This window comes from Leptodactylus fuscus, chromosome 10 (genome assembly GCF_031893055.1).
Source record: "Leptodactylus fuscus isolate aLepFus1 chromosome 10, aLepFus1.hap2, whole genome shotgun sequence".
NCBI lineage: Eukaryota > Metazoa > Chordata > Amphibia > Anura > Leptodactylidae > Leptodactylus > Leptodactylus fuscus.
In genome coordinates this window covers 54,917,815-54,934,893 of record NC_134274.1, presented here as the reverse complement: position 1 = coordinate 54,934,893, position 17,079 = coordinate 54,917,815, and the positions used below count along the sequence as shown (strand labels likewise).

The window sequence follows — 17,079 nt, the reverse complement described above, 5'->3', positions numbered from 1 at the left end:
AATGATGCAAAAACAAACTACACCTAAAGATTTAGTGTATAAAAAGTTTACAATTATTTATTAGCTCTGTGTTTCAAATCTTTAGCATGAGTAAATGTGTAGATTTGGCAAACTAGGAGAAATATGTATTGATATAGGGCTTTTCTGGGTTAGCTACCAAAGAGAGTGGAGCTGGAAGCACGGTTATGCATAAAAGCTTTTAAATTTTAACACAAACCTATCGGATATTTTGAAAATGATCTGTGTAGATTAATAGTTATATTATATAATTTATTATGTACTGCAGTGACTTTTCAAACCTAATATATCGGAACATTGTGTCCTGCAGTATGATTGGTGTTCATGGATTCCCAATGCTCCTCCTACCATGCGCAGTCCTCCACCCAAAGAGAAAGGAGTGGTTACAATACAAGATATCATTGAAAGCTTACCTGACAGAGGTCGATCGTGCTGGCATCTTGGAGCTGTATGGGCTTTGAGTCAGTTTCAAGATAATGAGGTAAGCAACATGCTCAGGGCCATTTTAACATATTGGTGGGCCCATTGCTTCATAAATGGGCCTCCTATCATCACCCCTTATAAATGCCTGACTCACACAAATTATAATGGCCCATCAGCGGCTCCCACATGGTACAATGCCCCTCAGACAGCATAATGCCTGCTCAGTAGTACCATACAATATAATGCCCCTCAGTAGCCCATCACGCTATCCAAAGCTCCTGCAGAGGCATCAGACATTGACAAGTCTCCCCCAGTGGCCCCTCATATATTAACCTATCTCAACCTAGTGGCTCCTTAAACATTATTTTATAATGTCCCCTCCTCCAGGTTGCCCCCCACAGTATAATGTCTCTTTTCCACTTTCTCTCCTACAGTATAATGTCCCCTTTCCATGTTGCGCTCCCATATCATGTTCCCTTCCCAGGTTGCCCCCACAGTATCATGTCCCCTTTCAAGGCTGCCTCAGCAATATATTGTCCCCTTTCGAGGTTGTCCCAACAGTATAATGTCTCCTTTCCATGTTGCCCCACCTCAGTATTAATCAAATAAAGAAAAAAAAAGCCAACTAATACTCACCTTTCACTGTTCCCGTTGCCTTTGGTCTCTGATCTTCAGGGAGCAACAGGCGCGATGTAAGTGATAACACTACATCGTACCTACAATTTTTTCTCATTCTATGCTGTGTATCTAGTTGTTTCTAGGGATGTATCCTGATGAACATTTTGTCGAAAAACCAATGAAAAAAGCCATGGCCAAATTCAGGAAGACCCTTGAAGACATCACCAGTTCCATCCTTGACCGCAACAAGAATAAGAAGCTGCCATATTATTATCTGTCTCCAGATAGGATCCCTAATAGTGTTGCTGTATAAGTTTACAGAAGTTGCTTCCTGAACCAGCAGGATAGAATACATGATTGTATAATAGGATTTTAAGTTAAACATCTAAGTGCAGAAGCTGTCATTTTATTTGTGGTACTTATAGTTCATGTGCTGCATACAGTAAGTGTGCAAACTACATTGTAATTCTATGATATACAAATAACTCACTGAGGGGTTGGCCACCATCTTTCAAAGTCTAGTCTACGACAGGAATCCTAAAAAAACAACCAAAACCATTACTACATGTACAGATCCCTCCACCCCAACAATGGGGATTCAGTCTGTAAGGTTACTAGTCCCAACTGGACCGAAAGTGAAGATGTGATGTTCATAGTTCACATGGCATCTCAGCCAATGAGTGGTCTTGTGAGGTCATGGAAGGACCTTTATATGGTGCATGATCTTTTTGTTCTTTGTTTTATAGAGTTTCCTGTTGAGGGACACATTTTGAAAAAAAAAGGTGACCGCTTTAAGATTACTCCTATGAGTAAGAATAGTTCTTTGCAAACCAAAGACCACACATAGTGAACGCATCTTGATCGCATAACGCATAATTTACGCCAAAAGAAAAACTGAACTCTGCCTCAGCCTCTGCTTTAAACTCACCTAGGTACAATGGGAACATGTATGATGTAGACTAGTGTTTCCCATCCTTTTCAGACTCAGGGCACCCTTAGAAAAAAATTTTCCTTAGGGCACCCCTATGAAGTAATTTTTACCAAAAGACGATGTGTCCTTAGAATACAGATTACGTTGCATGCAATCATATTCCCAACCAGAAGCAGCCCTATAGAGAATCTCTGATATAGACAATGGTAGATTTTAACACATACACTGGCTTTATATAAGCAACAATGGTACTACATATACATAACAGGTTACTAGTTATACGTAGGAAATATAAAAACAAAAAACTTGAGTCTTCAGTAGTTGATACCTTTTTTAATGGCTAACTAATAATGATGACAGATTACAACATTTCGAAGCTCTCGGCTTCTTCTTCAGGTATATCTAAAAACAATTTCTGAAGGATGCATATTTATGTACAGAGGGACACATAGGAATAGAATTCTAGGAGGGAGGGTGGAAGAAGGTTATTGGTTATTGTTACATACAAATAAACAATTCAGTTTGCAATGTTCTTATCAGTTCACAGAGTGTCTTTTGTGGCTTTTTCAGTTCAGTGATTTCTGTAGGATGCCATGAACCCATGTGATAGATTCATCCCTTTCTGCAATGTTTGAAGCAGGTCAAAACATTTCAGCAATGAAGATCGTAATATCACCAATGACATGAAAATTTTGGTTTTAAGAGGGAATTTTAAATCCAGGAAAGAGACGGATTTATGAGAACAAGTTTATGACCCTGCTTCAAACATTGCAGAAAGGGATGAATCTGTCACATGGGTTCATGGCATCCTACAGAAATCACTGAACTGAAACAGCCATAAAAGACACTCTGTGAACTGATAAGAACATTGCAAACTGAATTGTTTATTTGTATGTAACAATAACCAATAACTTTCTTCCACCCTCCCTCCTAGAGTTCTATTCCTGAGTGTCCCTCTGTACATAAATATGCATCCTTCAGAAATTGTTTTTAGATATACCTGAAGAAGCTGAGAGCTTCGAAACGTTGTAATCTGTCATCATTATTAGTTAGCCCTTAAAAAAGTATCAACTACTGAAGACTCTCAAGTTTTTTGTTTTTATATTTCTTACCCACTGGCTAACACAGTACAAAAACAAACATTTTCCTTTTAGTTATATGTAAAGCAAGGTCTACACAGGTCATTGACAAAGAGGGTCACCTCACAGGGTCACCTGACATTATGTTTTGTGGAGTCAACTTTTGCCTATGTAAGGTGCTGAGTTGCTACTTCAGAAAATAAAAAGTTAATTCCAAATTTTATCTTCTTTTGAGTGTGTTTATATTTGTTGAATTTAACTTGGAATAAAAAAAATGTATTAATATATGTTGTCGATCCTTGTATGGTGGAAACCCACTAACTTTGAACTATCTTGATACCAGATCGTATTGCATCTATTTGGAACTTCTTACTATTTGATGGGTTTTAATAACTTAATATAAAGCTGAAATCCCACTTGCAGGCTTAGGCTAAGGCCCCACGTTGCAGAAATGTAGCTATTTTTGTTGCAGATTTTGCTGCGTTTTTTTTTTTTTTTTTTTTTGAGCCAAAGCGAGGAGTGGATTGAGCAGAAGGGAGAAGTTTAAGAAATGTGGGGCCTCAGCCTTATCATTTCTAGTAACATACCTGCAAAACATTCCCACTTTATTATATACTGGAAGTGTAGTTTTCTTGTAGCAGAAATACAAAAAGATCAAATCTTTTAGCAACTAGGCTGGATGTATCTTTATGCTATAGCCCCACGTTGCAGAAATGCAACATTTTTTTGTTGCAGATTTTGTTGCGTTTTTTTGAGTCAAAGTCAGGAGTGGATTTAAATGAAGGGGAAACGTCTAGGTGCTTCCTATATTTTCCATTCATTTTCAAGCAACTTTTGCTCAAAAAAACACTGCAAAGTCTGCAACAAAAAAACACTGCGCTTCTGCAACGTGGCGCATTAACCTTAAGCTAAAACCCCATGTAGTGGACCGCAGCAAAAAAAATTGCTATGGGAAGAACCACAGTAATGAATAGTGTTTTTTCACATAGTGCTTTTCACAGAAAGTCCACAATGTGTCCCCAGCCTTGAGGCTAAGGCCCCAGGGGACATCCAATAAAACAATAAAGCGCTGCAGGAAAAACTGAGGCAGTAACGCTTTAAACAGAAAGTTTGCAGCGTTTTCCTCCGCTGACTTTCTGTTACAGTTATATCTATGGGGAAACCACCGGCATTTCTGTAGATATAATTTACATGCTGCGATTTCCAAAACCATACTAGTGTTGGATATCGCGGCATGTCCGCTCGGCAGTTTTTACCTCACAGTGGGCATGAGATTTGCTTGAATCCCATCCACTTTGCCTGTACTGTAAAACACTGCGATTTCCGTGGACAAATCCAGGATCTGAAGGTAATTGATTCTGATGACCTATCCACATCATCTTTGATCAGTATCATATTGGAGAGAATACGACCTGCTCCTTTTCAAGTGGACAGAAGCAGAGCTGCAGTTATAGACTCCACCACTGCAATGTACTGTATAGCCTAGTATCTGTGAACAGTGTACAACAGTCTGTCCACTGTAGTGGTGGCGCAGGGAACTGCAATCCTGCTCCTATTCAATTATATCATCTACTAATAATAACTATTCGAGAGGAACCAGGCACAAGCACTAATCTGATATTCAGTGATTCTTCAAATCTGACTACCAACATGTAAAAGGTATCTTAACCCTTTCCCAACTTTTGCTGTACAAGAACTTAGTGCCCACCATACCTGCTGGGTCTCTGCTGTATTAGTTTGGGCTCTGACTGTTTGCAATAACTAGAGATGAGCGAGTAGTGAAATATTCGAAAATTCGAAATTTGATTCGTGTAGACCTCAATATTCGACTATTCAATCGAATATCAAATCCCATTATAGTCTATGGGAAAAAAATGCTTGTTTCAGGGAAACCAAAATTCGACCAATTGGAGTCACCAAGTCCACAATGACACCTCAGGAAATGATGCCAACACATCTGGAATGCAACTGGGACCGCAGAGGAAGCATGCCTGGGGGCAACTAACACGCCCAAGTCCCAGTACTGCCCCACTATCACAGCCTATCAACTAGACAAGTTCCACACTCAATAGAACCTCTATGGAAGGTGGAAAAATACTTGGAAATCTTCTTTCCTCTACATTAGTATGGACAGAAAGACAAATTTTAAGCTAAAGAAACATTAGCATACACCTCTTTAAATCATGTTGCCCATGACAACCACAGATGGCATAGGGAAGGGGGAAATCAAACAGCCCCCACCCTTAACTGTCATTATGTATGTGTGTGATGTGGTGAGATCTCCAAAAATTACTTTTGTGGCCCTTGAGGTGAGCCCTTCCAAATTAAGTTAGAGGCCCTTAAGCTGAGCCATACAAAAATGACTTTTCAGCTCCTTGGGGTGAGCCCTCCCAAACTTAGCTTCAGGCCCTTGGGGTGATGTGAGCCTTGTAGCAGCAGAGTTTTAGGCCCTTGAGGTGAGTTGAGCCTTGTACCAGCAGAGATTTAGGCCCTTGAGGTGAGTTGAGCCTTGTACCAGCAGAGTTTTAGGCCCTTGAGGTGAGTTGAGCCTTGTACCAGCAGAGATTGAGGCCTTTGAGATGAGTTGAGCCTTGTACCAGCAGAGATTGAGGCCTTTGAGATGAGTTGAGCCTTGTAGTAGCAGAGTATTAGGCTCTTAAGGTGAATTGAGCCTTGTAGTAGCAGAGTATTAGGCTCTTAAGGTGAATTGAGCCTTGTAGTAGTAGCAGAGTATTTGGCTAAGAAGATACACATGTGAAAAAAGGAAGTCTGCAGCACTCTGGAGTCCTCAAAACTTCAAAGCTTTATTCCATATCGATTAAAAAGATAGTCCACATAGCAAACATAACTGTGATAGTAAGAAAAACACACAAGTGATATAAAATAAACGCTAACGCGTTTCGGGTTTAAAGTTCAACGTTCAAGTTTAAAGTTAGTCATAGTCACAGTATTTAACTACTTTTATATGTGTTCTAGGGAAAGGGGGGTTTGAATTTGAATTTTTAATCCTTTTTCTTTAAAAATTATATATTTTTTTTACTTTTTTTAAATATTTTTTTTGCATTTATTAGACCCCCTAGGGGTCTTGAACCCAGGGGTCTGATCACTAATTCAATGCATTACAATGCTAATGCATTGTAATGCATTGCAAAAAATCATCATTTATTTTGCAGGCTGCATAGACCAGCCTGCAAAAGAAAGACTGCAGACTGGCCAGGAGCCTTTACAAGGCTCCCCACTGTCATGGAAACGTGACGTCGGCCCTGGAGCTTGCTCCAGGCGCCGGCGATCACAGGCAAAATGGCGACGCCCATGCGCCACCGGGAAAATGGCACCTCCGGCGCCGGAAGAGTTAATGCCTCCGATCGGTCAGGGTTCCGATCGGAAGCATTAGCGCTGGCTGTCTACTGTGTAACACAGTAGACACCCGACGGCTGTGGCGGCCGCCCAACTCCCGGGCGGCTGCCATAGTTAAACACCCGACATGCGCGTACTAGTATTTTTGGAAAAGCACTTATAGACCCAGTCCCGACAAGTGAGTTTATAGGTCTGGGGCAGAGCCTCTAATGATTAAATTCCTGGACTGCACTTTCATGTATCACTGACTACAGATATAAATGTGAGGTTCTTAGCGCACAGTTTCAAGAATTGTGCGAGCCCATCTGCCACGTCACGGCGACCTCATTCAGATGGGTCCCTACACTAAGACTTTACTCCCCCTATAGACAAGAGACTGCCCTGTAACAGTGAGGATATAAGAAGCTCATCTCCTGTCCTATATATAAAGTGTTAGTGTAGGGACCCATCAGGATAAGGCCACTAAGTGGTCGATGGGATCAAATACATCATGTAACATGTGATATAAGATCTTAATAACCTTCTTAAAGGAATATACAGTCCTATGAAAAAGTTTGGGCACCCCTATTAATCTTAATCATTTTTAGTTCTAAATATTTTGGTGTTTGCAGCAGCCATTTCAGTTTGATATATCTAATAACTGATGGACACAGTAATATTTCTGGATTGAAATGAGGTTTATTGTACTAACAGAAAATGTGCAATATGCATTAAACCAAAATTTGACTGGTGCAAAAGTATGGGCACCTCAACAGAAAAGTGACATTAATATTTAGTAGATCCTCCTTTTGCACAGATAACAGCCTCTAGTCGCTTCCTGTAGCTTTTAATCAGTTCCTGGATCCTGGATGAAGGTATTTTGGACCATTCCTCTTTACAAAACAAATCAAGTTCAGTTAAGTTTGATGGTTGCCGAGCATGGACAGCCTGCTTCAAATCATCCCACAGATGTTCAATGATATTCAGGTCTGGGGACTGGGATGGCCATTCCAGAACATTGGAATTGTTCCTCTGCATGAATGCCTGAGTCGATTTGGAGCAGTGTTTGGACATTGTATTGCTGAAATATCCATCCCCAGCGTAACTTCAACTTCGTCACTGATTCTTGAACATTATTCTCAGGAATCTGCTGATACTGAGTGGAATCCATGCGACCCTCAACTTTAACAAGATTCCCGGTGCCGGCATTGGCCATAAAGCCCCAAAGCATGGTGGAACCTCCACCAAATTTTACAGTGGATAGCAAGTGTTTTTCTTGGAATGCTGTTTTTTTTGGACACCATGCATAACGCCTTTTTGTATGACCAAACAACTCAATCTTTGTTTAATCAGTCCACAGGACCTTCTTCCAAAATGAAGCTGGCTTGTCCAAATGTGCTTTTGCATACCTCAGGCGACTCTGTTTGTGGTGTGCTTGCAGAAACGGCTTCTTTCTCATCACTTTCCCATACAGCTTCTCCTTGTGCAAAGTGCACTGTATTGTTGACCGATGCACAGTGACACCATCTGCAGCAAGATGATGCTGCAGCTCTTTGGAGGTGGTTTGTGGATTGTCCTTGACTCTTCTCACCATTCTTCTTCTCTGCCTTTTTGATATTTTTCTTGGCCTGCCACTTCTGGGCTTAACAAGAACTGTCCCTGTGGTCTTCCATTTCCTTACTATGTTCCTCACAGTGGAAACTGACAGGTTAAATCTCTGAGACAACTTCTTGTAGCCTTACCCTGAACAACTATGTTGAACAATCTTTGTTTTCAGATCATTTGAGAGCGGGCTGTCCATCCTGGGCGACCATCAGACTTAACTGAACTTGAATTATTTTGTAAAGAGGAATGGTCCAAAATACCTTAATCCAGGATCCAGGAACTGATTAAAAGCTACAGGAAGTGACTAGAGGCTGTTATCTTTGCAAAAGCAGGATCTACTAATTATTAATGTCACTTTTCTGCTGAGGTGTCCATACTTTTGCACCGGTCAAATTTTGGTTTAATGCATATTGCACATTTTCTGTTAGTACAATAAACCTCATTTCAATCCTGAAATATTACTGTGTCCATCAGTTATTAGATATATTAAACTGAAATGACTGCTGCAAACACCAAAATATTTAGAACTAAAAATGATTAAGATTAATAGGGGTGCCCAAACTTTTTCATAGGACTGTATAATGAATATAACCCCTGCCTTTATGCATTGTAGCATATAAAAGGGTCTGTGACTTGTGTCCCCCTCCTATGAGCTGGTGTGACTACAGGTATCTTTAGGGAAGGGGTATGCTCATAAAACACTATAATAATGTTATATTAACAGTCTACAATAACTAGTATACACTATAACTTTGCACTATTCTTTATCTTCCCCCAGGCCACAGATTGTGCAGTCCTGTCCAAGAGAAGCGACTTAATGTTAGTCTTAACTTATTTATTCTCACTATTAAAAGGGTTTTCTATGACTTATATATTGATATTATATCCTTAGGATAGGTTGTCAGTATATAATTTCTGCGGGTCTGACACCCGGGACCTCACCAATAAGCGGGTTGAATTGGCTGCAGCATTCTGGTGAGTCTGGGGCCTCTTCACTGAATACCAAGTATAGACTGTATATATCATAGGGACTGCTTTTTATTGCAGCTCAGCCCCATTCACTTGAGAGGGACTGAACTATTTCTATACCATGTGGCCAATGAACATGACATCATTGGCCCAGAGAAAACCCTTTTAATGCTACTATTATATATAAAATATGTTTTAATCATAAAATACATTTGCTAATGATTACTTTACAAAACAGTGAACGGGGTCATCTAAGAGGGGATGGGATCACCCGTAGCCTGACAGCTTTACTATAATTCATAGTAAGCTAAAAATTAGTGTGAAGTATAGCAGAGATATACCTGTACATCAACTCCCGTCTTACGCTAGGTTCACACCTGCACAGGTTTCTATTCTTTGGGTCCACTTGAGGACCTGGTAAATAGAAACCCAATCCGCTTACAAAGCGGTTACCCGTGTAAGCCTGCAGATCCCATAGACTGTATGGGGTCCACTGAGTTTCCACCCTAAAAATGCAGAAAGAAAACTCAGGTGGAATGGGAGATGGAATCCCCGTAAGGAAACCAAGTGCTAGTGTGAACTCAGCCTTAGTTAAATTCCCCACTATATTTTACATAAAATGTTGCACATTTAGGGTAAAATTCTTATTACTATAACTATTACTATTATATACTATATTATTATATATTATATATACTATTGAAAATAAAATAAAATATTATATAACATTAAATATATAACATGCTCTTACTAATGTTATATATGTTTATACACTACAACTAGTGCTAGTATATTACTGACAGACACAGCCCCTCTGACTTTTCCTTGCACATCGCTGCTCCCAACCAGATCCTGTACAAAGAACTGCAACAGCGCCCCCTTCAGGTGAGTATAGAAGAAGGTGCAGAAGCTACATAGTGCTGGGGCAGGAGTAGTGATGGGCAAGAAGAAAACCTACAGCTGTGCTGCACTAGTGCTGCAACTCCTTCATTCACTATAGTGATAAATGGGGAACAAGAAGTCCCAGCAACACTGAGCAGTAAGATATGGATTGTCCTAGTAATATAATATATACACAAACAAATGGGGAATAGATTAAGACTGGTGTATAGAACGTCAGCCTTAACAAATCCATCCGAAATAGAGGTTATATGCCCCATGAGTAAAGGACATATCTCGAAATGCGTAGTCTACCACTGGATCGATGAAACCTTTTTTTACTATAGAATTAAAGTTATATTTTATTAAGTATACTTTGCGCATCTTGGTGCTGATTTTTACTTTTTCCAAACCTTTGATATATATATATATATATATATATATATATATATATATATATATACAGTCCTATGAAAAAGTTTGGGCACCCCTATTAATCTTAATCATTTTTAGTTCTAAATATTTTGGTGTTTATAACAGCCATTTCAGTTTGATATATCTAATAACTGATGGACACAGTAATATTTCAGGATTGAAATGAGGTTTATTGTACTAACAGAAAATGTGCAATATGCATTAAACCAAAATTTGACCGGTGCAAAAGTATGGGCACCTCAACAGAAAAGTGACATTAATATTTAGTAGATCCTCCTTTTGCAAAGATAACAGCCTCTAGTCGCTTCCTGTAGCTTTTAATCAGTTCCTGGATAAAGGTATTTTGGACAAACAATTCAAGTTCAGTTAAGTTAGATGGTCGCCGAGCATGGACAGCCTGCTTCAAATCATCCCACAGATGTTCAATGATATTCAGGTCTGGGGACTGGGATGGCCATTCCAGAACATTGTAATTGTTCCTCTGCATGAATGCCTGAGGATTTGGAGCAGTGTTTTGGATCATTGTCTTGCTGAAATATCCATCCCCGGCGTAACTTCAACTTCGTCACTGATTCTTGAACATTATTCTCAAGAATCTGCTGATACTGAGTGGAATCCATGCGACTCTCAACTTTAACAAGATTCCCGATGCCGGCATTGGCCACACAGCCCCAAAGCATGATGGAACCTCCACCAAATTTTACAGTGGGTAGCATGTGTTTTTCTTGGAATGCTGTTTCTTTTTGGACGCCATGCATAACGCCTTTTTTTTATAACCAAACAACTCAATTTTTGTTTCCAAAATGAAGCTGCCTTGTCCAAATGTGCTTTTTCATACCTCAGGCAACTCTATTTGTGGCGTACGTGCAGAAACGGCTTCTTTCTCATCACTCTCCCATACAGCTTCTATTTGTGCAAAGTGCGCTGTATAGTTGACCGATGCACAGTGACACCATCTGCAGCAAGATGATGCTGCAGCTCTTTGGAGGTGGTCTGTGGATTGTCCTTGACTGTTCTCACCATTCTTCTTCTCTGCCTTTCTGATATTTTTCTTGGCCTGCCACTTCTGGGCTTAACAAGAACTGTCCCTGTGGTCTTCCATTTCCTTACTATGTTCCTCACAGTGGAAACTGACAGGTTAAATCTCTGAGACAACTTTTTGTATCCTTCCCCTGAACAACTATGTTGAACAATCTTTGTTTTCAGATCATTTGAGAGTTGTTTTGAGTAGCCCATGATGCCACTCTTCAGAGGAGATTCAAATAGGAGATCAACTTGCAATTGGCCACCTTAAATACCTTTTCTTATGATTGGATACATCTGGCTATGAAGTTCAAAGCTCACTGAGGTTACAAAACCAATTTTGTGCTTCAGTAAGTCAGTAAAAAGTAGTTAGGGGAATTCAAATCAATAAAATGATAAGGGTGCCCATACTTTTGCACCGGTCAAATTTTGGTTTAATGCATATTGCACATTTTCTGTTAGTACAATAAACCTCATTTCAATCCTGAAATATTACTGTGTCCATCAGTTATTAGATATATCAAACTGAAATGGCTGTTGCAAACACCAAAATATTTAGAACAAAAAATGATTAAGATTAATAGGGGTGCCCAAACTTTTTCATAGGACTGTAGCTCATGCACACACCTTTACTATCTTTAGGCTGAAGCCCCACATTGATAAGAGGGCTGCCTTATACAGTACCTGCAAAGTGGATTCTGGCTAATTCCAGAAAAAAAATCGCAGCATGTCAATTATACCTGCGGAAACTATCGTGTTTTCCATATAGGTATAATAGGGGCAGAAAGACCGCAGAGAAAAACTGTGAAAATGCTTTTTTTAAAAAATTTGCTTACTTATGCAGTGGATAATGCTGCAGGGAAAAAAACGTGATGTGTTTCCACCGAGTGTTTTTTCTGCAGCCTTTTTTTTTTTGCTACCTGAGGCCTTACCCTTACAAACATACTAAAATACAGCTATGTCTATCTATCTATCTATCTATCTATCTATCTATCTATCTATCTATCTATCTATCTATCTATTCTATCTAGCTTTCTCCTACCTGTCTATCTATCTCATATCTATCTATCTGCTATCTATCTATCTATCTATCTATCTATCTATCTATCTATCTCCTATCTATCTATCTATCTATCTATCTATCTATCTCATATCTATCTATCTCTTATCTATCTATCTATCTATCTATCTATCTCATATCTATCTATCTCCTATCTATCTATCTATCTATCTATCTATCAATCAATCAATCTATTTATCTCCTATCTATCTATCTATCTATCTATCTATCTATCTATCTATCATCTATCTATCTCCTATCTATCTATCTATCTATCTATCTATCTATCTATCTATCTATCTCCTATCTATCTATCTATCTATCTATCTATCTATCTATTTATCTCCTATCTATCTATCTATCTCCTATCTATCTATCTATCTATCTATCTATCTATCTATCTATCTATCTATCTATGTAACAGCAAACACACCCTACACATACTGTATACAGATATACTTATTTCATACAGATATACTTATTTTATACATGACAGTACTTACAGACATGTCTAAATAATGATTTACACATATATGAGAGATAAGCGAACTGGTTCAGATCACAGCTGATTTGGCCTCAAGTTTCAGGTTCAGCCGCAACCGGAATCTTTTGGGGTTTCTCATACACAAAACACTATTATACTTTGGCTCTCTTCAGCCCCAGAATATAACAAGTGGAGGCTCAGGAGAGGTGAGACAAGGTGGATATAACCGTTTGCTACATACGCTCACTTTATTATACTCTGAGGTATATACCCACAGTATAATAATAGCACTTCTGGTTCGTGCACTGAACAAAATGGACATCTGAACCTCATGAATATTCGTTAACTATATATAGCATATGTACAGCAGATTTACATGCACTTATTACACAACTGGCGCAATGTACAGCTATGTCTAAATATATATGTATATATGCCTACAATACACACAATGTAAATATACATAAGATAGGGGGAATATATTAACCCAAGTACAGCAGATTTTGGCGTAAATGTGTATAAATGTGGCACAACTTTGGCGTACAACCTTATCATCTGTTAAAGATGTGACACATTGTTCTTGCTACCTGCTAACCAAGTACATGGGTCAGGGTGTGGGCATCTTGGTCTCACGACAGCCGGATACTTGACTAATGCCAGTCTAAATAAATTCTCTACAATGTATATATACATACAAAAGACACAACATTCATAAACTATATAGAGAGAATACATAAATGGCGAGGGATTGTCCAGTTCTTGTTTTAATAATGACATGCTGTACACATACATAATCCTGTATACATCCATATAGGACACATGGACATCCTATATACATATATAACACATGGACATTCTGTACACATACATACATAACACACGGACATCCTGTACTCATACATATATGACATTCTGTATACATCCATATATCACACATGGACATCCTATCAGGGGTGAACCTGCTCCTTTTGCCGCCCGAGGCTAACTGCAGAAAGCCGCCCCCCCCCCCGACCGGGAGGAGGGGGCGTGGCCGGGCGGATCGGGGCGTGACTGGGCAGATCAGGGGCGTGGCCAGGTGAAGGGGCGGGGCTTATCCCCTTTCGCCGGCAGAGAGTAGGCCCGGAGACTGCCTGCTCTCTGCCTGAGCGTGAGGGGAGGCTGCTGGAGCAGCGCTGCTCCAGTTGCCTCCCCAAACCACCGCTCGGTGATAAGCCAGTCCAGGACAGCTTGTCCTGGACTGGCTTAGGGAAGCAAAAATGCCGCCCTCCCTGATGCCCTGGCATAGCGCCGCCTGAAGCGCTCGCTTCAGGTCGCCTCATGGGAGGTGCGGCACTGCATCCTATATACATATATGACACAAGGACATTCTGTACACATACATACATATATAACACACGGACATCCTGTTCACATACATATATGACAAACGTCCTGGGTAGATAGGAAGGTGCAACAAATAAGTGTCAGATATCAGTACAGTGTGTGATAGAAGTCATTTTGTCTTCCATCTTGTTTGATTACTTATGTACTGATTACTTATGTACTGATGACAGCAATGGACATGAACAATGGTAGTGTGAATCCAGCCTTACTGTAATGAGTGGAAATCAAAGGAAATGTTGGATGATGGACATTTACTAACAGTCGCCCCCTAGCTGTTATCTGTGATATGTCCTGTCAGTATTAGGATCAGTCCCCGGGCTCTTACCAGTCTTCACCACTATGCTGAGCAGAGCCGATCGTGTAGACGTCCATCTCCTGCATCACTAAGGAGCAACTGACGGACATCAACTGTTTTATTCAAATGACATCCTGCAATCCTATTGGTTGGTGGTGGTTACCACGGTGACATAAACAACCCAGGATTTAACCCCTTAAGCTACAGCACTGATTCAGCATTAACACCATTTATATTTTTTCCATAGACATCTCTGTATGAACCTTGCTTATTGGTGGATGAGGAATAAATCAGTAAAATATTTTTATTATGTCCCCACATTCCAGGTGCCATATATTTATTATTTACAACTGATATTGCCTTATGAGGTCTTGCTTTTTAGCAGATTGAGTCATAATGTTTTATATAACCTATAAAATATATATATATATATATATATATATATATATATATATATATATATATATATATATATATCTGACCAGCTCATTATTTGACAGGAGACAGTAGTCTTTCATTGATGATACTAGGTCAGATACCAAACACCAATGATTCTTACAGCTACTATTGGCTTCTATATTAGCTGGATCACGTCCTATGTACTGAGCTCCCCCTAGTGGTGACATCGGGCAGACAGAGTTTTATCATCTATTATATGAAGGGACACAGTGGGTTTGGAGTTCACTAGGAGGACATTTATTAGTGGATTTTAGAGGTCACTTATGTATTCACGTTAAATCATTTATTTATTATACCTATTATACCTTTATACTCATTTTGGACTGAATGCCATATGTCCCAGACAGTGTCATCCTTAAAGGGTTTTTCTAGGAAGTCAAATCTTTTTTTGACAGCCGGGAATACTATCCCCTCTCCTGGCTCTCCTATCATATCAATAGTGGGTCCCAGGACCTCTCTGTTTATTTGGTCCCAGACTGGCAGAGAGTATGAGCACCTAACTAGTGAACCAGTGGGGAGAGGTGGATTAGGAAGGGGCACAAGATAACACTTTTGTTTATTAAAGGGGCTCTATCAGAAATATTATGCTGTATGAGCCCCACATATGTGTGTGAATAGCCTGTAAATAGGCTATTCAGTCACCGCTAATGTTATATTAAGCCCCCCCCCCCAGTTTTGAAATAAAACCCTAAAAACCTATATGCAAATTATACTTATCATGCACGGTGGGAGGTCATGCACTGTCCGACGTCATCTTCTGCCACGCCTTCCTCTTCTTTCTTCTTTCTCCTCCAGTCCTGGCTCTTCCTCAGCTTCATCGTCCTCTTCTTTTGGCGGGAGTGGTTCAAATAAAATGTTACATAAAATGTTCACATAAAATATTACAGTTAGATGAAAACTGCAAGTAGATTCACAATTTTATCTCATTTTATAGCCTATGTTTGGCTTATTTTATAGCCCTAAAACATTAATTTTCAGGCCCTTGGGAGGAGCCATAAAACATTATTTTTCAGGCCCTTGGGGGGAGCCCTAAAACATTAATGGGATTTTTTAAGTATTAAAGTACGGTGAAGGTGGTGTTGTTGGAGGAGGAGGAGGATGAGTAAATTGTATGCTGGCAGCACTACACCCTGCACCCTGCTTGATGTTGTGGCACTGCTGGCTGCCCCTCTCAAGTATATAATTGGAGTCGAGGTACTGTGAAATTGATCCCCATCAGCATTTCGACGTCCACGTCCTCGCCCCCTTCTGCTACTGACAAGGGGCACTGCTGGCAGCCCCTCTCCAGTACCTGGACTGTGGACTGGATGCCCAGCTGGATTTCCACGTCTTCGTCCTCACCCCCTTGTGCTACTGACGAGGGGCACTGCTGGCAACACCTGGAGTGTGGACTGGATGCCCAGATGGATTTCCACGTCCTCGCCCCCTTGTGCTACTGACGAGGGGCACTGCTGGCAGCCCCTCTCCAGTACCTGGACTGTGGCCTGGATGCCCAGCTGGATTTCCACGTCCACGTCCTTGCCCCCATCCCTTGCTGTTACCCTGATGCATCATTGGCAAGTTCACTGTATGTGTACACTGTTCCTGCAGTGTAGCTCTGAAAAGAGCTGTTGTTTCAGAATGTTTTCCTGTCTAGAAAAAGCTAAAATCTCTTTATCACCCTCAAAACAATCTCTCCCTATCTCTCCAAACTGCAACTGAGACGAACATGGCTCACACTATTCTTATCAGAGGTCACCTGATTTCGGCAGCCAATGGCTTTTTCCTATTTATTTTTTTCAATGCCTACGTTGTCGTAGTTCTTGTCCCACCTCCCCTGCACAGTTGTTGGTGCAAAAAAGCACCAGGGAAGGTGGGAGGGGAAACAAATTTTTACTGCGTTTTCCGCGTGGTATTCAATTGGAATCGAATATCTCGAACAGCCTGATACACTGTTCACTCATCTCTAGTAGCTACCTGCTATCTTAGCCTCCAACTACCATGATGCATTGCACTTCACTCAGATCTCCCTCTCACTCCCTCCGACTTTCTCTTTCACACCCCTTCCCTTTTTCCCTATCTAGCCCATGGACTACTAACCCA

General features: G+C 40.3%; 1 protein-coding gene across 1 annotated transcript in view; it reads left to right on the top strand.

Annotated features, from left to right (window-relative positions):
- ALOX5 (arachidonate 5-lipoxygenase) overlaps window positions 1-2,319 on the top strand; it is a 62,637-nt gene extending 60,318 nt beyond the window's left edge. Inside the window, exons 13-14 of the mRNA XM_075258196.1 lie at window positions 329-499; window positions 1,193-2,319. Of these exons, the coding sequence (XP_075114297.1) occupies window positions 329-499; window positions 1,193-1,372 (351 nt within the window). The 3' untranslated portion in view covers window positions 1,373-2,319. The remainder of the gene's footprint in view (window positions 1-328; window positions 500-1,192) is intronic.
- Window positions 2,320-17,079: the final 14,760 nt, after the last annotated feature.